The sequence below is a fragment of the Eurosta solidaginis genome, chromosome 3, assembly GCF_040869045.1.
Source record: "Eurosta solidaginis isolate ZX-2024a chromosome 3, ASM4086904v1, whole genome shotgun sequence".
Classification (NCBI taxonomy): Eukaryota; Metazoa; Arthropoda; class Insecta; order Diptera; family Tephritidae; genus Eurosta; species Eurosta solidaginis.
This window is the reverse complement of record NC_090321.1, coordinates 204,965,400-204,991,652: the sequence shown is the minus strand read 5'-3', so window position 1 is coordinate 204,991,652 and position 26,253 is coordinate 204,965,400. Positions and strand designations below refer to the sequence as shown.

General features: G+C 36.3%; 1 protein-coding gene across 24 annotated transcripts in view; it reads left to right on the top strand.

Annotated features, from left to right (window-relative positions):
* LOC137244961 (cyclic nucleotide-gated channel alpha-3) overlaps positions 1-22,250 on the top strand; it is a 978,574-nt gene extending 956,324 nt beyond the window's left edge. For 23 of the 24 annotated variants that reach the window (XM_067774813.1, XM_067774812.1, XM_067774808.1 and 20 more), the window contains 5 exons: positions 5,324-5,491; positions 5,781-5,961; positions 14,508-14,674; positions 15,733-16,089; positions 22,115-22,250. In XM_067774813.1, coding sequence (XP_067630914.1) covers positions 5,324-5,491; positions 5,781-5,961; positions 14,508-14,674; positions 15,733-16,058 — 842 coding nt within the window. In that variant the 3' untranslated portion in view covers positions 16,059-16,089; positions 22,115-22,250. The remainder of the gene's footprint in view (positions 1-5,323; positions 5,492-5,780; positions 5,962-14,507; positions 14,675-15,732; positions 16,090-22,114) is intronic. The other variant, XM_067774790.1, reaches the window with a different exon arrangement.
* The last annotated feature ends 4,003 nt before the right edge of the window (positions 22,251-26,253 follow it).

Here is a 26,253-nt window from a genome sequence, read left to right as displayed (position 1 = left end):
CATATTTCTTCTACTATATACCTACACACATATATACAAACAATTATCTTAATTATTAAAAACATATTGTTCCGAATATTAGCAGTTTCGATACGTCACTATTCACTGGTATTAAATTCTGGCAAGCAGATAAAATAAAAAGCAGGAGCATATATACATATGTACACAGAAATAAAGAACGCACATAACTCAGGCTTATACACACATATACATTGAAGACAACAGTGAAAATGAGATGCAGAGGTATAAGATAAGTAATAATTCACGAAAAATCTGAACCCTGGGAGAAATAGGCGAACGAGGGAACTGAGAGTATAAAAGCAGCGCGAACTAAGATTCAGTCAACCAATTTGAATTTACGTTTATTTGTGACACAGTTCAGTGATTCGAACAATAATAAAAATATTTATTTATGGAAGTGTTGTATGTATTATTAAGAACTAAATGTTTTTTATTTGTTTTTGTTTTTTTTTTTTTTTTTGTTCTCAGCTGCAATTTCACAGATAATAAGATAATGTATGTGTTTTTTGCCATTTTTTATTTTATATTTATTTTAAAAATCGTTTAGGTATTTACATCTGTTCACTATATATTTCTTATCTTATACATTCGATTATTTGAAGATTACGAACGGGATAAGATTATTGTTCAGCCCCGTCCTTACTTGTTTTATTCTAAGATATCCTTTTTAATCCGTCATAAACCGAACTTCCTTTTCAGGGTAACAGTTTAATGCAGTCTTTGCTTTATAGGCTTGTGCATATTTCTTCTACTATATACCTACACACATATATACAAACAATTATCTTAATTATTAAAAACATATTGTTGCGAATATTAGCAGTTTCGATACGTCACTATTCACTGGTATTAAATTCTGGCAAGCAGATAAAATAAAAAGCAGGAGCATATATACATATGTACACAGAAATAAAGAACGCACATAACTCAGGCTTATACACACATATACATTGAAGACAACAGTGAAAATGAGATGCAGAGGTATAAGATAAGTAATAATTCACGAAAAATCTGAACCCTGGGAGAAATAGGCGAACGAGGGAACTGAGAGTATAAAAGCAGCGCGAACTAAGATTCAGTCAACCAATTTGAATTTACGTTTATTTGTGACACAGTTCAGTGATTCGAACAATAATAAAAATATTTATTTATGGAAGTGTTGTATGTATTATTAAGAACTAAATGTTTTTTATTTGTTTTTGTTTTTTTTTTTTTTTGTTCTCAGCTGCAATTTCACAGATAATAAGATAATGTATGTGTACATATGCATAAATAGGTCTATCATTAAATAAAATTCTTCTACATAGCATATACATATATCTTTAGTATATAATACAAACAGGTAAAATCGTATCACATAAAAAAGTGAAAAATTTCGCGATCAAAAATTTAAATGCAATTCTCCAAAACAAAAAAATCTGCTCATAAAAAAGTTTCCAAAAAAATTGAAAAATTCAAAGTTGATAAAAAAGGCTAACATTCACACAAATACTAAATTCATGCAGACCTAATTGTAGAACGCATATTTTATTTCCGTTAAATCTTCCTCGTTGTATTGCTTTGCCTGGCAGTAACTGAACTCTTGTCCTCATTTTTTTACACTTTTGTTTTTTATCAACACACTTTTTTGCATTCACTACAAATTTTTTTTTCCTAGTTTTTGCAAACTTGTTTGTTTTAATGCAATCACAAATATCAAAGCAATTTTTCTTTATTATTTTGCTTGGGTTTTTGCACTTTTTTCCCAAAACTTCATATACGTGTAGTTATGTGGCTTTATGTTTTTTTGCATTTCCCTTTTTTATATCAAATATACAAATGAACTCAATACAAATTACAATCGAAATATCGCATTTAATTTGCTCTATTAGCTTTATTCGGAAAGCAAGAACAATTTAATAGAAAAATTTTGACTAATCGGATTTCGATGCATTCATAATTAAAAAAAAAATATAAATAAAAAAAAAAAAAAACAAAATTGAAATATCAAACCGACAAACAAAAAAATATATAAGTAAAAATTATTAATATTCAATTTGGCATTTATTTTACAATTTTAATTTTTATCTGGAAAAAACATTACAATTATTATTTTAAAAAACATTAGATAACCCCCGGAACCTGGAACCAACACCGAAACCGAAACCGGAAAGGAGACCAGAAAGCAAAACCAAACCGGAACCGACAGAGAAAGCGGAACCAGAACTGTACCTGGAACCTACACAGAAATCGGAGCTGAAACCGAACATGGAAGGGGCACAAAAACCGGAACCGGCACCGAAACCCGAAACGAAACCAAACCCAAACCGGTACCGAAACCGATAACGAAACCAAAGCCTAACCGGAACCAACACAGAAAAAGGATCAGCGACCGTAACCAGAGCCAAACATAAATCGGAATCGAAACCCTAACCGGAACTGACACAAAAACCAGAACCGGCACTGAAACCAAATAGGGATCGAAAACATAACCTAAACCGGAACCGACCAAAGAACCGAAATCAGAGTTAAAACCTCTACCGAAACCAAAACCGGAACCCGAAACAAACATGGAACTAGGGCCGAAACCGGACCGAAACCTGGAACGAAGGCAGGTTCGAGTTCTGAACTGAGCCCGTATTACGTTTTACGATCCGATATCGAAACTCAAAACTTCTAAACCAAAATAGCTCCGAAATTGTGGATCGGGTTAACACAGTATCTGAACTAGCGACAAACAGTACTCATTAGATTCATAACTTATTATAATTTTTATAAAGAGTTTGACTGTTGCATAGTTATCCTTGAAATGAAAATGATTATCAGTCTCTGATCGTAGAACGTAATCCATGCCCTGGTTTCGAAAGTAGAGTCAAAACTGGAGCCGGAACCGAGTCGAAACCGAAACCGGAGGAAGGAAATTAGAGCGAGACTTTGGTCGAAACCGCCGGAACTTAATCCGACTGAACTTCGGCCAAAAACTGATACCGGAACAAACAGTGCTGATCTAGATAAGGATACGGAGCTGAAAGTCCCGAACAAGAATGGAAAAATGTCGACCAATTTCCATTCCACAACCGGAATTGAAACTTAAGTCAAAACCGGAACCAAAATCGAAACTCTTTGAAGAACTGAATTAAAAACCGATAATAGAATGGAGTTCAAAAGCGACAGAGAGATAAAAATATCAAACAAAATCGGGTCCAAATCCAAAGCAGAATTCTTAATTGGAGTCAGAACTGAACAAAAACAGAACTGATATCCAGAAAAGCTCAGAAACCGGAACCAAAATGGAAACCGAGTCCAGAACTTAATTCGGATCTGGAGCTACAATGGGCACTGAAATTGTGTCCGAAACCAGAATGAAGGTGCACTCGAGCACAGTACAAAAACGGAGCCTAGTTGAGAACGGACCTCAAACCGATACAGAAATCGAATTCGAAACCGGAAAAGCTAACAAAACCTGAAACGAGATCGAGTCGGAGTACGAGTCCTAATGTGAATTCGAAACCATATTCAAAACTAGAACACGAACAAAATCCGTAACCGAATCGAAACTGAAGTCAAAAATAAAACCCAATCTGAATAGAAATCCAAAAAAACCGAAATTCCCACCAAAATGTAACAGAGTCCACAAATGAATTCGCAAGCATTGGGGCAACTGCAAAAAAGTGGACCTGAACTGGAATGGAAGCTGAACGTAAAATCAGAACAGTACTTCGTTAAGGACCAAACTCAACTGATACGGGAATCGAATTCGAAACCGGAAAAGGAGATTAAACTTGAAACGAAATCGAGCCGGAGTCAAAATTGGACGTGACCGAATCTATAACCGAAATCGAAACTGAATTGGAAACGGCACCGAATCTGAACAGAAATCTGAAAAAACTGAAACGGGAAACAAAAGTGGAACATAACCCAAAACTGAATTCGGAACCGGATTTGGAATATAATCTATATGCAAATGGGTACTGAGTATGAACTAAAATCCTTGCAAAAACAAAAATCGGACCAAACCGAAACTAATGCTGGAACTGAATTCAGATTTGAATTCGAAACCAAAACTAGAAATGCACTCGAACCGAAAGTGCGGCTGAGAAAAAATTCGCTTCCGAAACAATGACAGAAACGTAATCCAGAACTGAACCCCAAACTAGGAGGCAAAATCGATCGGAACAGAATCTGAATTGATATCCAGACAAAAACCGAAATCCGGCAAAAATGAGCCAAAATTAGAGTCGATCTCAGAACTGAATTTGAAACCGCAACCGTACTCGAATTCGAACCAAAAGGATAACCAAAATTAGAACGAGATCAGATTTGAACTTGAAGTCGTAACCGTTAATCAAATTCGAACCAAAACCGCAAAAAAATTTCGGGACAGAAACCGAAATCCGAACCAAAACTAAGGAAAGAATTAGAACCGCTACTGGAAATTGGAAAACTGGAAAAACGGAAACCGGTACAGAATATGAAACCAAATCTATAACGGAGTAAGGAATCTGACCTAACCGAAACTAGAACCAAATAGGAGAGCTGAACTGGAACCGAAAATAAAGCCGAACCAAAACGGGTACCAGACTTTGAGCAAAACTAGAACCGAATCCGAAAGCCGAACCGTATTCTGAAAGTAAAGCGAATGATAATGATTATCATTTTTCATACACATTTCTACCGAGTACATGAAATTAAATTGTATTGGTAACTTTTGGTTTTTTAGTTTTGTAAGATAATCTCAGAAAATTTCTTAGTGCCGGTTTGATAAATTTTACTACAGTAGTCAACGGAAAAATAGCATTCGAAATTTATATTAAATTTCCTTAACTAAATTCTTCATTTTTATTTACAATATTTTAAGAGAAGCTTTTACAAATTCAGATTTTCTTCTTTACAAAAAAAAGTTCAGATTTTGTATGGAGAAAAATCTGAGACACCTTTCGGAAAAAAACTCTAAACAAAAATTATAGTAAATTTGGAGATACTTATAACTTGTACTTGATTAGATTAAAATTGATTGGACTATAGAATTGCATACTGAAAGAGTTCAGGGAACTTCAAAAAAAGTGTGACATTTTCGTAAATCGTTTTCGAATTTTCAAAGTTTTAGTTACAGAGTTATGTGAGTTTTTTTTTAATATCGAAAATAAAAAACAAGAAACACACCCACTCAATAGTTGCACCTCATAGCTTTCAGTATTCTTTTAATTTTTTGCATGTAACAAATTTTCACAAACATGCCCAGACGTACAGCAATAAAACCAGCATATTAATTTTATCTTTTCTGCTTCCTATATTTTATAAATATTTCAAAACAAAAACTTAGGTAATCGTCGCACTGCCTCAGTACGTTCGGTGGGCTATAGCGACCTCTTCGTGCTGAGTAAAAAGGATATGTGGGATGTATTGAAAGAATATCCAGCAGCGCGTGTGAAACTCGAATCGATTGCTGTGAAACGTTTAGAGAAATACAAAAAGGCGCCATTAGAAAAAGGTAAAAAAACAACCAAAAATTATTTATAAGCTCTACTAAAATTTCACCTTATCATTAGTGATCCTTTCCAGATTTTAGATTTATGTACGTTTGTTTATGCTCAGTTAGTTAATAAATTAGGATTAATCCAAGTTTTACTTTAACATGCCTACTGTCAAAAAAAAAAAACAAAAACAACATCATTTAATCCTTAATTACAAAATACACAACTTCCTTGCCCAAAAAATTGATTCGTTTTGTTTGTTTTGTTATTGTATATCCAACCGTTTTTGCGCATTTGACAATATAGTAAAATACTTTAATGTAGTTGCTATGGGACGCTGCCAATCGACGCCTGGTTTGGTGGAGAGTTGTGGACGTACTACGTTAGAGGATATGTGGCTGCCACCGCCAACAGCACTCTCCTCTTCACAACAACAGCAACAGCTGCAGCATCAACAACAATTGCAACAACAAAGTGTATCTTATAGGTGAGTTATTAAATTGTTATTATTATTTTTATTATTAGGCCTGAACCTTTGTGCAAATTTAGTGTGCATGTCATTTCAGCCTAATTTTGTATCTGGAGGCTTTTGATGTATCTAAGTACCTCTTCAGGCTTTTTACCTCATATCACAAAGGGATTAAGAGTCGCATCACCTAGATGGTAGAGTCTCTGCCTTTCCAGAGCGACGCATTTGCAGAGAATGTGAGCCGGCCTTTCATTCTCCAGCTCACAAAAACGACAAATTTGATTGTCGGCTAGATCTAACTTACTTAGGTGATATCGAAGACCACAGTGTCCCGTATAGTACCCAGTGAGAGTTTGGTTGATACTTTCATCGCAGGAAGTATAAACAGTTTGGCCTCTCTTTTCCCTGCTCAGTCAATCGAGTGATTTCTGAATTGTTTAGTGCCCCAGTTACTTATCAACTTCCCTGTCCAATGAGTCATATGTGCCTCACGAGAGCGTATTGAAATAAGTTCATGAGTCACATGTCACATTTCTCTATGCAATTTAGAGCAGCTTTCTTGTTATGATCGTGTTGTTATATATTTGTGTATTCTATGTTAGCGTATATCAAAAGACCTAAACTTTAGGAAAATGAAAGAAAATTTCGAAATTTTTTTTCTGATAGTAGCCTTTTATTCGGTAGAAGAAACATGAAATATATAAAAATTAAATACAAAAGAGAATCTTTTTAGTCATATAAATTAATAAAATCAAGCGTGTTTCTCGTTATAGCATTCCAAGCAAAAGGCCTTTTTACACATTATGCACTCAGTATGGACTTGTTTTGCTTTCCTAGCCAATTATACCTGATTTTTCAATTTGATGTAGCACCCAGTACATCTTTTTCGAACGAGTTTGTTGTTAATATTTCGTGGAATTTCTTGCCGGCTATGTGCAGGAAAATGATTTGAAGTTCCTGAAGTGCTTGGGGAAATTGAAGGCCTTTGAATAAGGTTATGTTCAACCGTTAATGCTGCTGGTCCTAGAAAATGTCGGACTAGATTTTCTTGTATTTGTAAAACTGTCAACTTAGGGCCGTCTACCAACTCGTTGTAAACTCATCTAGTATCGACAACAGCGATTTGAAATAGCAAATCAATTGCTATTATTATACTAATTTAAACTTTTACGTAACGGAGAATGGAAAGATGCAAGTTGATCTGAAATATCAATCCATTTTTTTGCTTCATTATAGTCAATTAGGGCATCTGGTTTTATAACACCGCCATTTTTGTACGCACTTTAGACATACTATCTCCATGGCATGTTGTATATAGATTATCTTTTTGTCTAGCTATTTGGTCGCTCTCTCTTTAGCTTCGCTTTTACCACCTCCTCTGGCAAATTCCTTTTATTTTTACGTAAAGTTCAAACCAAATCAGTTTTGCGGCTTTTTAGGAACTCAGCTAATGGCAAGCTTGTACAGTAGTTGTGAGAAACAACAACACGACCTTCATCTAACAGTGATCCTGTGAGATGCACTACTGTTGATCTAGGTTTATCCAGACCTTCTAACTGCTGCAACCCTCCATCATAAACTTGGTAGGACCACGTGTAAATATTTACAGCACAGGCTTTATATATTATCATGCCATAGCGATTGGTTTTTGCCGGGTTGTAAGTTTTTATAAGCAATTTTCCATAAAACTTCACCATAGATTCATGAACTACTATAATATCGGAAGGTACATATAGGCTGGGAAAATTATTTATCACATTATGTATAAGTGGCTCTATTTTATGAATTCTTTGTTCTCCAATAACGCCTATTTGAACCTCTGTAAAATGCCAACACCTTAGAATTGAGCAGAACCTGTTGCGTGACATATTTATTCTGTGCAAAAGAGGAACATAATAAAGAACGTCCAATTTCGAATAGCGCTCGATTGATGGCTTATGATTCAAACCCATACACATAATGACTCCAAAATATAATTTCAACTCCTCTCTGCTGACATCTTTCCACCTCGTCATTCGACTAAATTGTGCAGTGCGTACTTCCTTCAATAACTGAGCGTAATTATTAGTGTGAATAACCATTTCTTCAATTAAATCATCAGGTATAAAATAAGAATAGGATTTCTCTAAACTAATTCTTCCATCTTCAGTAATAGCGGAAATATTTTGTACACCGTGACTACCAGTAAATATGTCTCTCCCCAAACGCAAAACATCTCTATTCCATTGCAAATTCGCTGCGTTAGATGTCGAAGAGGCTTCCAATGGTCGTAAAGGCACCTCACTTCTATTTTGCCTTATTGTTATAATGTGTGCAATTTCCTCTGTATCATCGTATTCTTCATTTTCATCACTGAGGAGGTATTCTTCGTCACTTCCATCACTAAATGCTTCATCATCAGAGTTTTCTAAATATTGGATCAGTTCTTCTGTCGTAAATCTTTTGTTAGCCATTTTCTCCAATTTTAGTATATACTTCGAACTTCAATTAAACAAAAACGCACACTAATACACGCTTTTGATATTTATATATCAATTTACCGTTATTGTGACCCGAAAACTTATCTATCATGCAAAGTATTTCTTACGGTCCTATATGTTCACTCACTGAACGTGGTAAACGAAATTGTTTTTGCTACGTTCATGAGTCACATTTGACACACGAAATAAAATAGCCAAAATACGGTAAATATATGTCAAATTATTTATAAACATAATATTTTATAATATATGTATATTCACATTACTCAGTTAAGCAATACAAAAAACTATTGGGCTTGGGGCATTCTCAAACCGCTTTGTATGGGGACAGGGAAGTTGTTATGGCTTCCCTAGTGTGTGCTTTTGTGAATCCACAGAAGGGCTCTGGGCCATAGGATGCTGTTATAACACCCTGCTTTGCTAGGTAATCTGCATGTTCATCACCCTCATGTCCCTGATGTCCGGGAACCCATCCTAACAAACCTTTGCTCTTGGCTCCCAGGTCATTAAGGATTTCAGTGCAGTCATCCACTAGCTTAGATGTAACTGTGTAGGATTGCAAGGCAAACAGGGCTGCCTGGCTGTCTCCATATCTGCTATCTCCACGTCATGCAGAGTACTATTCCGCCCCGGCATGTCTGTGGCGACACCTGTTTCCGTTTGCAAAGAAAGGACGTAATCGACCTGGTCCCTTGGGAGCTGCTCAGTTGCATTTTGGTTTAATTGGTTATAATTTTTATACTCAGTTGAGCAGAGCTCACAGAGTATATTAAGTTTGATTGGATAACGGTTGGTTGTACAGGTATAAAGGAATCGAGATAGATATAGACTTCCATATATCAAAATCATCAGGATCGAAAAAAAATTTGATTGAGCCATGTCCGTCCGTCCGCCGTTAACACGATAACTTGAGTAAATTTTGAGGTATCTTGATGAAATTTGGTATGTAGGCTCCTGAGCACTCATCTCAGATCGCTATTTAAAATGAACGATATCTGACTATAACCACGCCCACTTTTTCGATATCGAAAATTTCGAAAAACCGAAAAAGTGCGATAATTCATTACCAAAGACAGATAAAGCGATGAAACTTGGTAGGTGAGTTGAGCTTATGACGCAGAATAGAAAATTAGTAAAGTTTTGGACAATGGGCGTGGCACCGCCCACTTTTAAAAGAATGTAATTTAAAAGTTTTGCAAGCTGTCATTTGGCAGTCGTTAAAGATATCATGATGAAATTTGGCAGAAATATTACTCCTATTACTATGCGTACGCTTAATAAAAATTAGCAAAATTGGAGACCGACCACGCCCACTTTAAAAAAAAAATTTTTTCTTAATAAAATTTTAACAAAAAATTTAATATCTTTACAGTATATAAGTAAATTATGTCAAAATTCAACTCCAGTAATGATATGGTGCAACAAAATTCAAAAATAAAAGAAAATTTCAAAACGGGAGTGGCTCCGCCCTTTTTCATTTAATTTGTCTAGGATACTTTTAACGCCATAAGTCGAACAAAAATTAACCAATCCTTTTGAAATTTGGTAGGGGCATAGATTTGGGCGAAATCGTTTGATGCCACGCCCAGCTTTTATACACAGTCGTCCGTCTGTCCTTCCGCATGGCCGTTAACACGATAACTTGAGCCAAAATCGACATATCTTTACTGAACTTAGTTCACGTACTTATCTGAACTCACTTTATCTTGGTATAAAAAGCGAACGAAATCCGACCATGACCACGCCCACTTTTTCGATATCGAAAATTACGAAAAATTAAAAAAATGCCATAATTCTATACCAAATACGAATAAAGGGATGAAACATGGTAAGGTAATTGGATTGGTTTCTTGACGCGAAATATAACTTTAGAAAAAACTTTGTAAAATGGTTGTGACACCTACCATATTAAGCAGAAGAAAATGAAAAAGTTCTACAGGGCGAAATAAAAAACTCTTGATAACTTGGCAGGTATTATTTATATAAATAAATTAGCGGTATCCAACAGATGATGTTCTGGGTCACCCTGGTCCATATTTTGGTCGATATCTGGAAAACGCCTTCACATATACAATTACCACCACTCCCTTTTAAAACTCTCATTAATACCTTTCATTTGATACCAATATCGTACAAACAAATTCTTGAGTCAACCCTGATCCACCTTTATGGCTATATCCCTAAATGGCGTCCACCTATAGAACTATGGCCCACTCCCTCATAAAATACTCTTTAATGCCTTTCATTTGATACGCATGTCATACAAACACATTCCAGGGTTTCCCTCGGTTCATTTTCCTACATAGTTATTTTCCCTTATGTTGTCACCATAGCTCTCAACTGAGTATGTAATGTTCGGTTACACCCGAACTTAACCTTCCTTACTTGTTTTCCATATACAAATACCCACGAGTGTGGGGGAAGGTAGGTCAGTTGGGACATAGCCCCCAATATCCCAGCAAGACTAGCTACAACCACAGGGCGTCCGGTATCTGGAGGCCACCGTTATAAGACAAACTAACGTTGTGCCATTCATCCCATGAGCACGGTCCATATGACACTCGGAATTACGGGTTTTATCGATTTGTCCTTTCTAGAACCGCCATATTTGCAGACAAAGCATGGTTACCTTTTTCAGGGTGTGACTGTTCGCTACGTATGGCCGATCTTGAGCTAAAAATAGCCCCTCTTTATAAGAAACTTGGCCCTGTGAGGGGAAAGGGGGACAGAGGGGAGCTGGGAGAATAAGGAAAATCTGGTTATAGGGAGGAAAAAGGGTCGCCGCCGCGTTACCATGTGTCACAGCGAAGAGGCTCCGCCCCAATTTGGGGGGAGGGTGCAAGCACCTACGAGTCGTCGTTTTGGGATGATGCCGGTGTATGCAAGGCGAGACATCCCCAGCAAAGGCACCCAAAAAAAGATAGTTATTATATATGCCAGATCAAAAATTCAGCAAATCCTACGAAATTAAAAGCTTTAGTTTTCTTAGAATAAAAGAGCCGATGTACTTGGCCGATTTTTCCAATGCAAACCTTTAAATGAAATATATCTACCTTAAATTTACATAGGGATATTTTTAGTTCATGCAATCTGTATCTGATCAGAGAGTCTTTATACTCTTCAAGACAAAGTATGTACTCAACATTTTCCAAGCCATATAATTGAATATATCTCATGGAAGTCGAAGTTCTGTACGGATCACCCTTTTGAGTAAAGGAATATGTTCGTCCTTGGAAGGTTAGGTTAGGTTGAACTGTCCGGCCCATGGGGACCTCAAATAGGCTGAATGAGTCCGTAGTGTTACCAGAAGTTTGTTTTAATGATAAAACAGAAAAACCTTATCAAAACCCAGGACCTATGTTGCTGCTTCTATATCTGACAGCTGTATCACTCCCAATAGCTGGAGTCTTAGCCTGACAAGCACAGAGCGCGAGCGCAGAACGTGTTCGATCGTTTCCTCATCCAGCCCGCACTTCCTACATCTGCTATCACTGACCAAGCCTAATTTAAAAACATGTGACGGCAGAAGGCAGAGTCTACAGTCCTCTCTTCTTAATGATAGAAGCAACTTTGTTAGCCTAAGGTTGTAAAACCTGCACATAATCTTCGGCACTTTTCAGCCCCGCGCTTGAACCCACGTCTTTCCCGCTTGGTCGATCATGTCGCCTTCTCTTAATCTCGCCCAGTCTAATTAAGACGTCTACGGAGCAAGCTTCAAGGGAAGCGCCCTTTTTAGCTAGTTCATCTGCTTTTCATTCCCATCTATTCCCATATGCCCTGGGACCCAATATAGATAAATGCTTCTCCCTGTCCCGATTCTGTCTAGAGACTGCTTATACCTTAGCATGCATTTAGATGCAGTGCTATGCGATATTATTGTCTTAGTTTCTGCTTTACTGGCAATATAAAAGTTAACAGCATTTCAGCTTAAGCTATTCTGTTTCCGTGTTTCTACGGCTTTGTTTACGGCTAATATTTCCGCTTGGAAAATGCTACAGTAATCTGGCAGCCTGTAGAATCTAAGCGCGGATAGGGAAGAAGGTAGTCTGTTCCTCTTGTGACTGATAACGCTTTACTACCATGGCCATATGGCCGGCGTTCAAGCTGCCCCGAGACACCGAGCCTGGTTGCAGTTGTAAACGCTGTGTTCTTTGCCAGAAGGTCAAGAATACGGAGTAAGGTTTAAAATAAGTGGAGGTACCACTGTTAACGTCTCAGCTGCATATATATCCTAAGTTTGCGTTTTGAAAGGATAGAACATAAAAAACTCATATTATTTTATCTTAGGTCCCGAAGTACAGAATTGTGAATGGTAAACAAAAAGTGCACATTCCGGCTTGAACCCATCATGTTAATGGCTGAGGCACTGCTAGGGAGGGGTAAAACAAAAACTGCAAAAAAAATTATGAAAGTCCTACAAATTGCTGGCATCAAACTGCAAAACAATGATATTCGGTGGTATTGCGTATCATCGTACCGAACCAGTTTGGTTGAGTTAAAAAAGGCACATAATTTCGTTAGAGGAAAGCCTATTCCACTTATCCAGCTTCCTGGATGACATCAGCGAGTTAAGATAAAGGTGTATAGCAAATTGACGACATTCCAGCGCTCCAGCAAAACCACACTCTTATATGGTATACTGATGGTTCAAAAACACTAGAAATCATCGGAGCGGTAATCTTATTCCCAGAAATCTAAATATCCATACCACACGGAAAATATCTGAGCATTTTCCAGCCGAATCTATTGCCATAAACTTTAGGCAGAGATCAATCTAACGAGGCTACAGAAGTGAGACCATCGGTACTTTCAGCGATAGTCAGATGAAGCTCTAGGCAATGCCTTCAGTTGAGATTAGATTATTACCAGTTTTTGAGCGTGTGGACAAATTGAATAGCTAAGGAGCTAAGTTGGGCGGAAATAATAAAGCAGAAGAAATGTACAGAAATACATCGGCTTAAAAGCCCATAGAGCCCAAATTCGCCATGGCGATAGGGTCTCACACAATAAGATACGAGTTCAGGCAGGAGGACACGTGTACAGAAAATTGCACTGGTATGAAAGTCCAAGACTGTACGCGGCATGCCTAAAAACATTACACTGGCATGAAAGTCCACTGCGGCGGCAGGCAAAATCACAGATAGTAGGATGAAGCACAAAGTGCTTTAATGCCATGGTTAACTTCGCAAAAAGCAGCTTTACAGGTAATCTCATAGGGTACTGTTCACTCATTACCAAGATGTACAAACTACGCACATTGTCGGTTACGCGACAGGGGAAATGAGACTGCAGAAGAAATCAATCTAGAATAGCATGCCGTTGCTAGAAAAGGCTAAGGATCCTTGGATCGCTTAAGTTAGAAAATAGGTACATAAACTCTTTTAAGCACCGTTCTGCATTTACTTCGGGAGCTCGACTTGGATGATGAAGAGGATGGCACAATAATCTTTCTAAGTCGAAGATCATTCTCAAAGTCCTGGTGGTACATAGCTTGAATTAAGTTGAAACGAATGAAGGCGTTGTATATCTATAGCTCGAAGCTCAAATTCTCATCACCGCCTCGGATTGTAGTCCCAACCCTTGCGGATGCCCTGCCTGTCACGTTCCGTGACTACATACGTACATATATAATTTCAATTATGTTTTCAATTTGTTGAGTATATTTTCGAAGTACATTACAGATCAGACATTACCCACGGTGCTCGACACATAAAATTGGGAATGTTCATGTGTAACCACATTCAGATATGCCATCAAGTATTTCGAGCGTAGTAATCCTAAACCTAACCTTTTGTAACCCAAATCGGCTTTGACTTTTTTTGATAGTTCCATGCGGCCCAAAATATCACGCTATTTCTATAGGTCCAGAATGACGCACAGACCGAATTATTTTTGTCTGTGATTTCAATGATAAAATCCATTACATCATATTCTGGTTGATTTTTAACATCTTTTTTTATTTAAATTAGGTTCATACATGGTGCTACCAAACCAATTTTTTATTAATTAAAGCTATCAAATTAATAATAATATATTGGAATAAACCAAATATTAAAAGGACGTCCACTTTCTTATTTTTTACAGTCGCGCCCCCAGTCCTCGCTCAACACACACCTTTACGGAACGCATCACACGCGCTACAGACTCTCCAGGTTCAGTTAGTCCGAGTGTACATAGTTCGGATGATCGACCGCGTAGTAGAGCAACCTCACACTACACGACAAGACCACAGTCGCAACCAGGTCGACCAGGTTCGTGGAGCTGCTATAGCAGAGAGATATAAAAATACAAAATTTTTGTTTTGTAAAATTTTTTATATTTTGCTAATTTTAATTTCATTTCTTCTCTCCGCCATTTTTTTCTCGCTCTTGCTCTCTTTCTACTTTTTTATCTCATTACAATTTTTTTCTCATTTCCTCTCTCTTTGCACTTTTTTATGTCTCTTTTCCTTTGTTTCCCTCTTTTCCTACGTTTTCTCATGTTAGATTTTCTCGTGCTATTAACCCTTGCTATTTTTTTTTATTTCATTTTGCCCTTCTTTTTCTCCTTTTCCTTCTTTATCTTCTTCTCTTCATTTTTCTTATTTTTCTTCCCTTTTAACTTCTTCTACACCTGCCCTTTCTCCTTCCCCTTCTCTTTTGCTCTCTATTTCACCGTCGCTTTTTCCCTCTCCTTCTAATTTCATTTTTCTGCCCCGTCTTCTTATTTTTTCCTTATCCTTATCCTTTTCCTTATCCTTTTTCTTTTTCCTTCCATTCTGTTTGTTATTCTCCCTCTTTTGCTTTCTACTTTTTCCTCTCACTCTACGTCTCTTTTTCTTTTTAATTTTCCTTCCTTAATTAATCAACCTGTTTCTGCTTCAATTTATCTCTTCAATTATATTATGCTTCTTCCTACATTTTCCTCCTTACTCTCCATTTTTTTCCTTTTTTTCATTCTATTTTTCTTACCTTTTCCCTCTTTTTCCTTCCATTTCCCTACCGTTTCATATTTTATTTTATCCTTCTTTCTTCCTTTTCATTTTCATTTCAATTTCCTTACATCCTTAATTTAGTTTTGTATTTTTTTCTTTCCTTTCTTCGTCTTTTCCTTATCGTTTTCGCCCACCTCATTTCTCTTAATCTCTATCTTTACCTTGCTCCTCACATTGCCTATTTCTTTGCCACTTCCCTATTTCTTTTCTTCTTTGCTTTTCTCTTTCTACTTTATTTCTTCCATCTATTTTTCTTTCCATCTCTTAGCCTATATATGTATATCTCATCCTAATACTCATAAATTGTTATATTACCTTTCTTCAAATCCCTCATAGGTCATATCTGCGATTCCAGTACGCATTTAGATTATGGCGGTGGTCTCTCTGTTACTAGCGCTGGCATCATCGGTGGTAGCGGTACCACACCTCTACTTGGTTCACATGAAGCCTTAGAAGATGAAATTAAACGTTTACGGGAAAGACTTCACACCGTAGAATCGGAAAATCAAGCATTAAATACAAAACTGTCACAACAGCAATGGGATTTGGAAAATCGTTTAGCTGAAATTGAAATGCAAATATGTGGCGTATCATCAACATCCAGTCTGGATCCGGAAAATGAGACAGAGGAAATAGAACGCAATCGTGAGAGTATCATATAACACGGAAGCGAGCTGCCCCATCAGCCGATCGGTATGATGTACATAACATGTTTCACATAATTCGTATTGTTGTTTTAAACGTTACTGTTGGTCCTACTAAGTGAATGTGAAAATTTTGTGTCACTTTAACATTTCTGGCTGTATACAACAACTCTATACCCCTACTACTGACATAAAATATTATTCTACAACAACAACAACAGCAACTGTCATGAGATATCGAAAGTATACAATTGGCATCATTGGCGCTCTGATGTTGCTGTATTTAAACCAAATGCTCTACAAAAACATAACACTCAACATTCAACAAAACCTTAATTTCAGTCGTTCCAGCAATAGAAATAGATAAGATTACATTTTTGTATGTATGTGTGTGTATGTTTCAAAACACGCATGTCTATCAATCCATCATTCAGTTTGAGCTGTGGCTAGTACAATAAGCACCCACATGAGTTAAAAATTGCACCAAAGATGCCATATTTTTTTACTAGCTCCCCTTTTGAATAAAATTCCAATAAACAACATCACGAGAGTTTTTGAAAGTTGAACGAAACCCAAATTTTTTATTTCATTTGACGCGTTGAGTATCATTCATAAAAAATATTTTTCGAACTCCTCTCAAATATTAACTCTCAATTTGAATATAAGTTGAGATGAACTTCAGAGGAACATTTCAATTCCATGTCGTTCCAGGAATGTTTGAGATGAGTTTGAGAATGCAAAATTCCTGTATCTGAGAAGTTGCGAAAACGTCATTCCTAAATGTGATTTTTAGTTTGAAAAAAACTGTCAACATTCATTTGAGATACATTTGCGAAAAACTTTTGATATTCGTGTAGAGATTTTATTCTCCAATGCTTCTCAAATTGAGATTTAAAAAAAATTTAATATGCGTGACACATTTTTTAAATGTAATTTCTTGCTTCAATTCAAATTTCATACGAATATTAAAACCGTGCAATATTTAAAATGTGGCAACACTGGCTCGCTTTAATATTCCATTAAACCAAAACTACCACTACTACAACTACAACTACAACTAAAACAATTTTCCTTACCACAGTTCCAACTACAATGAAACATTCAATCGGTGTTTTATATCCTTCTTTCAACATTTTCTATCGAAAATTCAACAACTATACGGTAACATTTTCAATTTCCGCTTACAACAATATTTTTTTCATTTTTGAATGCAATGCGCTATCTGTTGTTATTAGCATCAAATATTTCCTACCCCGCTGTCATCGCCATAACCAACATCATCATCATCGTCATGAAGCTCATCGTTGTCAATGTATGTAACTGTTTAGAAAATGTGATTGCTGCTAACATTTCTGTGCCATAATCATTGATCAAAATTTCAATGCATTTGAAATCGGTATTCAGTGTGATTTAAGCTTATTTAATTGTGATTTCTATTTACTTTAAGTATTTAAAAAAATGCATTTGAAGGGGTATAATCTTAACCAACAGGGACTGCTTTTGAAATAAAATGACAGAGAACTGGTTATTATAGAGAACAATTTTTAAAATTCACTTTGCTAATTACACTGAAATTTTATAGGAAATTAACCGTGGTATTTTTTTGATAGGTGTCATGGCATAGATAGCTTTTTCCGAAAAAATTTTATACTTATAAGCATGTCACGGCAGAACGCAATATACAATTAGTATGCCCATCGTGAGCCTTAAGTCTTCTCTTTTCAGAGATATGATCCACTTTTTCAATCTGCTGCAGAACTTGCACATGGTCTTAGAAATCTTGCCACCGCGCTCATCTGTGAACGCCTTTACTGCTTGATGAATCATATGAAACTCCAGTCTCCTTTTGAATTCTTCCAAACATCGATTCAGCGACTACTGCACCTTCCCTTCCTATCCCTTTATGACCGGAAAACCTGTATAGAAGTGTGGTCTGGCCTGAGCGAAGTTTTCTAATGTTTCTTTACTTTCCAGGAAATTTCATGACGAAACTTTGTTTGGGATTATTGCCATGATCGCTGCCTAAATATCAATATATATATATTGACACGACTACAGCTTAGGCTGACTTCCTCAAAAAATTTTCCTGCTTTCTTCACGGCTTTAATTTTCGCTTGAAAGACGCTGCAGTAATTTGTAATTTGACAGCCTGTAGAATCTACTTATGCATTTCTGGATCGATAAAGTAGAAAGCAGACCTGGCCTCTTCTGTTAATTTTGAACCGTCGGTATACAAATGTATTCTTAATACGTATACCCGTATACCGGGGTATGTGTATTCAATTGAGATATGTAGCTATAATTTTAATTCAATTCCAAAAAAAAAAAAGCGATCATGTTAATAAAATTTTATATACCAACCATGCTTAGTCTATTTTTTTTTTCAAAGGAGGAAATATCCTAAAAATTAAATAAAATTGATTCCGGTAAAGCTTGATCATCTCTGACTATCTCCAGACATGACTATCCCTGTAGGACGTAGAATCAACCAACTTTTAACCATTGCGATATATTACAAGGGCTCTTTGATATTTGCACAAAATATATCGTTTTCATCACACAAATGGTTTATGTGACAAATGTGTCTGTGTCGTTTGAATTAGATAACCCTTCAGCGAATCGCAACTATGGCGTTGAGCACTATTAGGTCCTCAAACTGTGTATCAGCGAGTTCCCTCTACTCCCATTGCATTTGCATTCGTTATCGAAATTAATTGTTTGAATGCTTTTTTTGTATCGATACTGCGCATTCGATATCATTTCCCCTTCACTACTAATCCATTTTGTGTTGTTTCACCCACCTCAGGATATGATGATTAAAAAAGAAAAAAATTAAAGAACACCCAAAAAACAAGAAAATAAAAAAAAAAACAAAAAACTTAAAAAAAAGAAAATATATAAAAAATATAACAAAAGAAGAAATCAAGAAAAACATAAAAATATGGCAAAAAAATTTTAAGAAATAAAAGCCAAAAACAAAGAGAGTGGGAGAACAATGTTCTCACAGCGATTGAGCTGCGTTGTTACCTGGCCTTCGAGTATGAGAAACATTTACACATGAATGTCGCAAGTCGCTTGCACCTTGCTTTCAGGCTCATATGTGGCAGCTCTTTTTTGTAAACAGACTCTGCATACAACAACAAACCCTTAAGACAATATTATTGGATAGTCTTCATAGATTGCTATCGAACTTTCTACCAAATTGCACATATTCGTTCAGACTCCACAAGCTGTGGTGTAGTAATTGGGATTGAGCATGTGAACTTTTTTTTTAATATGTCTCGTAATATTTTCCAAGTTTCCTTAATAAATTTTTCAGTGATTACCCTACCTACCAGGCCACCAACTTTATTCAGTTTAATTTTGAATTCAAGCACCATCACCAATTTTTCTCAAAGAGCATACCAACGTGATCACTTATATAGGAGGAGTTTCTATTGTGACGAGTTTCGATTATTTGCTTATTATTTCTTGCCTTCTGTTATCGGTTCATGTCACTGAATAGTCCAACAAATGGTCTTAAATATATTGTACAACAAAGTTCTCTTTATTTACCACAAAAATGGTAGTAGATTTTCATAATTTCCAAAGTGTTAAAATCAAATGTAATACTAGTTCTTTAGATTGCGTCGCTTATATACCCAACCCCTCAGTTCTTTCCCAAATAAGATATGTATCAACTGTTCTTTCACGGCTGCGCTCACGTTACCATAATGCTTGTTTTATCTCATTTTTTATATGCTATTCGGCAACGTTGTACTACTGTGTAGAATAAAATAGTGTGGTGTTTAGTGGCTGAACTACTATTTTTCGCCGATAACTATTGAACGAGTGAAAAAACTTTACTTCCGTGTTTGGATTCTTTGAATACCACATTCTACGACTTTTTAAAATTGTCGTATGGTACCATTTAATGTAATATATTGTGACGAATATTACCATCTCTAAGCTGGTACTAAGTAAATGCACAACAACAAAAACATTAAAGCAAGCTACATAAACACATTAATCATCATTTACCCACATACATACAAATTCATATGCATATAATTGAGATACTCACAAAAGTATGCAATCATCAGTACTCACATATACACACGCATATGGCTATATGAGAGACCATAAACTACAAATTCACTTGCATATATGCATCTGGTAACTAAGTAGTAAATTCTGGAAGAAGAAACGCCTAGAAATATGCGAACGAGACAGCAGAGAGTATAAAAGGAGCGAAAGCTGAGTAAGCAGCAAGCAGTTGATTTAAGCACGATATCAGTTGCGAAGTGAAGATTAAGTGCGAAGTACTTCCAAAGTAGACTAATAAAGACCATTTTTAATACAGAATGTTGAAGTGTTTTATTCAACAGTTTAGCGACACGAACGTAAGCGGAAGGTTGCAAATAGGCGGAATTTTCAGAAATTCGTTACAATATATTTCATACTAAATTTTTTCAAAAAATTTACCATCACATCAACCCATATCTGAAGTTGTGCTCCTTTCTTCTTTAGTTCTTGCATCCCTGCGTTGATCGCGATGGTAGCAACCCCGGCAATTGTGACACTTAAGCTGCCGTTACCCACGAACGTATGTACAAAAAACGTGTCAGCTGACACGACCTATCTTTTTAATGTACAATGTAAACGAAAGCCCACCGACGTTGAACGCGCGTACGTACGTAGCCCAAAACGTAGAAATCAAAAAAATTTTGATTTTTTCCGTAAGAACCTGTCAGCTGATCACTCCTTCACTATACAGAGTTGGCTAGTAAACTTTTGCGCGCTAAGTTTGGATCGTTGTAATATTGTGGAATTAATTATGTAAAAGTGCAGACTATAAATATGCAATATATTTATACTTATTTAATATTAATTCCAGCCTTTTACAACATCAAAAATTAAAATAGAAAAAGTTGATTTTTCCATAAGCATGCATTCAAATAGGTCAATGGCAACATTTCTTCGTTGCCACTACGGACACAAATTTCGCTCAAACGTGTGTACGTACGGCATACGTATACGTACGTTACATACGTCGGTGCATAACTGCAGCTTTAGTTTAGTGTCCAACTTTCGTCCCACACTGGTTTGACACTTTGGTCGGTGTCAAATGGCAATACGTTAGAAAGGAAGGGAAATAAACCCATCTTACTTGTAAGCCTACACAATGATGAAGGAAAGGAATGCTTAACTAAACTTAACCTACTTAACTTACAGAACTATCCACTTTAATTAGCCGCGTTACCTTTGCATATTTTATTCATAGTTTTTCCCATTTAAAGTTGGTAGAGTAAGTACCTTTGAACATTAAAATCCGTGAATGGTTCTCTAAAATAAATTTCCATATAGAGCCCAAAATTAGACTTAATTCGCGAAATTTGGCTATATATATCAGAAATAATATATTCCCCGCCGATATGAGCTCTAGACATTCTTCTCCACTAATTCTGGAAAATTTCAGGCAAAAATGAAAACTTCATTGGAGCTTAGTATGCTAACATCTTTCAATATTTTACTATTAGAGCTGGGTCTGCCATCCAAAATTAGACCTATGTATTTTTATTTCAATTGCTGAATGAAATATCATCCAATCTTGGCTGTCGCTGCGAAAACTCCCAATTCAAATTTTTTTTAAAGAATACCCTATTTCAGGATTTGTTCGAAGAACCACCGTTCTTAAAATTTCAGTCAAAAACGCGCTGTCTGAGCAAAAGTCAATATTTTTGAAATTTAATAGGCTGTTTAGGAAACAAATTCTGAGATTTGGCGTGTTTGAAACAAATCTTGAATAGGACGCCACCGAGATAGGTTGATATTCCACTCAGCTGTCGATTTGAGAAGCAGTCACTGTTATGTTAATTTTAATGATATATTTTAAAAATGAAATACTAATTCATACAAATTTTTTAAACTCCTAAGTGTTACACAAAATTTTTAAATTATTTAAAGAAACAAAAAATAACTGTGCACGAAAACATAAAAAAATTTCATTTACTCTGTTAATGGAAAGCAAAAATAAATTCACACAAAATAAGTTCACCCTAACACTACAAAATTATTTTAATTGAAAATAACAGGAGCAGCGATATCAAAAAATGCAAACACAATGGAAACACGAATCGAAACGAATTCCTCAAATTTTGTATGCACAATAGATTCAGAATCATCAAAATATTCAAGATTAGGCCAAACTAATATGGCAACACAAACGCCACCTTCACAACGTCACCAGCATTGCATGCAAGTGGATAGTGCTGAGGATGATGATGATGAGGGGGATGATGATGAAGTAGACAATGACGAAGACATAGACATAGATGGCAATGTTTTTAATAATGACAAACAAAATGAAGTTGAAAAATTGATTGAATCCGATGCAGATGAAGATACTGCTTTGACAAATTTAAACAGCGCTGGTTCCTGCAAAAGAAGCTGTAAATCACATGCTTCTACATCAGATGCTGCTAAAGGTCTTGATCAGCATGCTGATCGGGCAGCTAAGTATTCGTCTATTTAAAAAATTATTTGAAGATACGAAAGGGACTAGAAACTTAGAAAAGTCTGCTTATATTTATGTATATGTAAATATATGGAGATGTGTTTGTATGTGTGTGTGTAAATAAGTACAGAAAAATATTTTTATGTAACTAATTTGGATACATTTATTATTATTATTATTTTTTTTTTTTTTCAAATGTGTTGTTAGGGTTTTTAGCTTTTGAAATATATATATATTTTACTAAATCAATTTAGGATTGCTATTTAATAAAAACTAGCTGCCACGAAAGTTTTTCGATATTTATTAGATCGGATTAATATGTATGTATAAAATACCAACTCTTAAACATTTTCAGAGCGCACATGATCATATCCCTAATTGGCGTCCAAAATATGTCAGGAATATGAGTTTTAGAAATTATAAAAAAATATTACGTCATAAAAAGCTCATGACTCTTCCATGATGATAATTAGGAACCATATGATAACAGTCTAAGATAAGAAATTAAATTGTTTTTTTTTTTTTGGAATATTTTTGTTATTTTAATTTAAATTTTAATCCTATAGATTAACATTAATATATGCTTAACGTGAGTACCTGCTATTTTATGGCTCAGCCTAACAGTATCAAGCACATAACGGATATAATTGCGTTATCAGCAGTCCAACGAAAGCTCTATGTTCCCAGCCAAACACTTAAGTGCACGATCGTTGGTACCAACTTAACTTCTAATCGGGTATGCAATCACAAACTCTTAATTTGTTAAGATTTAAAGCCTATATAAACCATTTTCCATTTTATGGATAACGGCATCCGGTCGCACGGTAACTCCACCGTGAATTTCATTAACATTTTTATTTGAGCCTAAAAAATTCGTTGTATCATGTTCATATCCTTTCGCTATTCAGATGCAGATACAATTTCACAATAAAGGGATGTGATTACGAGCTTTTAGTCACATCGAACCAAAGAGTCTCACCTACTAATTACATTTACACTAGATCGGATGGCACCGATCAGCATGTCCTAACGCAGCTTCAAACATTTCAAAAAGAAAAGTGAGCACATACCCCACTCATTAAAATATCAAATGTTGTCCACAAATGATAGGCATTTACTTTGCCATCTATTAATTCATCAAGTATCACCGCACAGTTAAGGGATGTGATAAGGCTTTTCTTTGACCTTCCGCAGAAGGTTGCGCCGTATTCATAACTAGGCAACAAAGCTTCCAAGAGCGAACTTAATTGTCAACTTTCAAAGAAGAGACCTCATAACTGCAAAGAGAATACTTCGTTTTCATCTATGAGTGCTGAAGATACCACATTTCTCCCAAGATAATACTTTCTTAATGGACAACAACGGAGCAGAGACTGCTAGCTCCCTTGAGTACCCGCAGGGGAAACCTATAAAAGATGTTATTATAAAAGTTAAAAATATATGCCAACCTTCTGGCGTGATATTGTTTCGTAATCTTAATTACTTCTTCTGCATACGAACTTAATTTTTTTTTTACTTTTTTCTGCTGGATTGCGCCCATATAACCGCAGAACCTATTTGTTATGACAGGAATTATTCGATATATTACTTCTCAACCTATGTATTTAAAAGTGCTATCTTTATATAAGCTTTATTACAAGGATTATTTCCTCAATATTTTTAACTTCGGTTCCGTATCAAAGATCCACCGTGAACGTGCAAATCGAATCCTTTATCCAGAGCACTTTAGCGACACCGAAAAGTCATATAATAGGCAAATCATTAGCTTTTTATGAGTTCTTAAGAGTCATATTGGACAAGGCATATATCGGATAACTATAGCAAATGAGCTCTGAATGAGTGTAAACGCTCCAACTAAGGTGTCTTTTCGAGAAAGCTACACATTTGTATGACAGAAATTTAAACATATGAAATTAATGGATACGGAGAAACAAACTGTATGAAATATATGCCACTTAAAGTAATCGGGTTGTGAAAAAGTAATAAATTGTCGTAACATACATATGTAAGTTATCTCCCGTCTCGTGGGAGATGTAAAAAAATTAAAGGTGCGGAGGAACTCACTGTCCTCCGATACTTGTGAAATGAAAGAAAGAACGATTTCAGATTAACGTCACAACTTCTTTATTCGTGTCACTTGCACGCTAATTAACTATTCCCCTCAACATACGTTGTAACTTACTTAAATAACTTCTTAGATTAACTAAAATGTTTACATTGCAGTTCCCATGCTTTACCCAGAACTCCTCGCTTGTGTAAACAGGAAATGCTTAGCGTGCGATTCCCATAACTAATGTAAGGTGACCTGATCGATGGTTGCGCGTGTGCCGCGTCAGCGACTTTGTTCTGTTGAACTAAATAAGTCACATGCTTAGCAACGTGATCGTAGGGTGTGCCGTATTATGGTACCTATGCGTGTAACTCCTCCCCCTTTAAAGATCTGCGTCTCGTAGATCAAATGTCGAAAAGCGTGAGGGGAGAAATTTTGTAAGGAGTGATTGCGGCCTTCTGGTGATGATTTAGTACTGACGCTTGTGACTGGCAGGCTAGGATCTGAGCGATAAAATGCAGGTGCAGATTTGCCTTTGGGGGTCCTATTTACGCTAATGTTTCCCGTCCAATGCGTTGGAATTTGAACCGGTGGAAGGTCTAGTTTCTTTGTGTAACATCTCCACAGCGTTCCGGCAATAAGGGCTATTGCGCAAATCGAGATAGCTTCTGTAACGATAGAAAAATTGATTTTTTCATTGACATAGCCTAGATACTTAACATTCTCCATTGTGATGTCGTGGATGTACTCCAAGTTGACTTTCATGGTATGGTTTTTTATGTTAGAAAGTACGGCTGGGAGGGCGTGTGCGGTAACAGCTTCATTGCTGGAAAATTCCTGATCGCCAATCTTGATTGACTCGTTGTTGAATTGAATTACGTATGTGCCATTAATAGTAATTGTGGCATTGTTGCTCCTTATTATGCCCTGGTAGTTTGAAATGAAAATGGTGTTTTCGTTTACCAGCTCTATACGGGATCCGTTTCGTCTAATAAATTGACAACTAGCAGCCCCACCTTTTAAGAGTCGTGGCAGGCAGCTGTTTTCTTCCAGCGCAATCAAGGACTCGGAGCTGCATACTGTGGATGAGCCGATAACCATGCAATCCTTCGTCAACCCGTATGTCTCCTCTTGATTGACCAGCATTCTGTCGAACGGTAAGTCCACTTGTTTACCAGCGTAGATTCCAGCGCGGGTAATCAGAAGATTGTATTTACTGGCCGTCACTTTCGGCATCGATAGGACGTAGAGTGGAAGTGTCCCGTTTGTGAGGACCGATGGTTGGCCATATTCGATTGCCTCAATTACATTCTGGTATGGGAGGGTTTCTGTTTCGGATAGGATTTGGTTCACTTCGTCTATGTCTAGCAAGTTGGTATTAACAATTCCTCGCTTTGCCAATTGACATGCTCGCACAAATTCATTGACCTCTTCACGAATGAGGACGATGTTGCGAAGTGCGCTTTGCTCGAATTCGATTCCTTCTGTTTCCTTTACTACGTAGTTGGTGCGGTTCACCACTTCTTCAATTCGTTTCAATACTTCTTCGGTGGTTGTGAATAGCTTTCTATTGACTTTATATTGATGGTTGTTGTTCGCTATTATCTGGTTTTGGCTGTGGAGGATGTTATTCCAATCTGTTGCGTCAGGCGATCCTGCCAGCCATT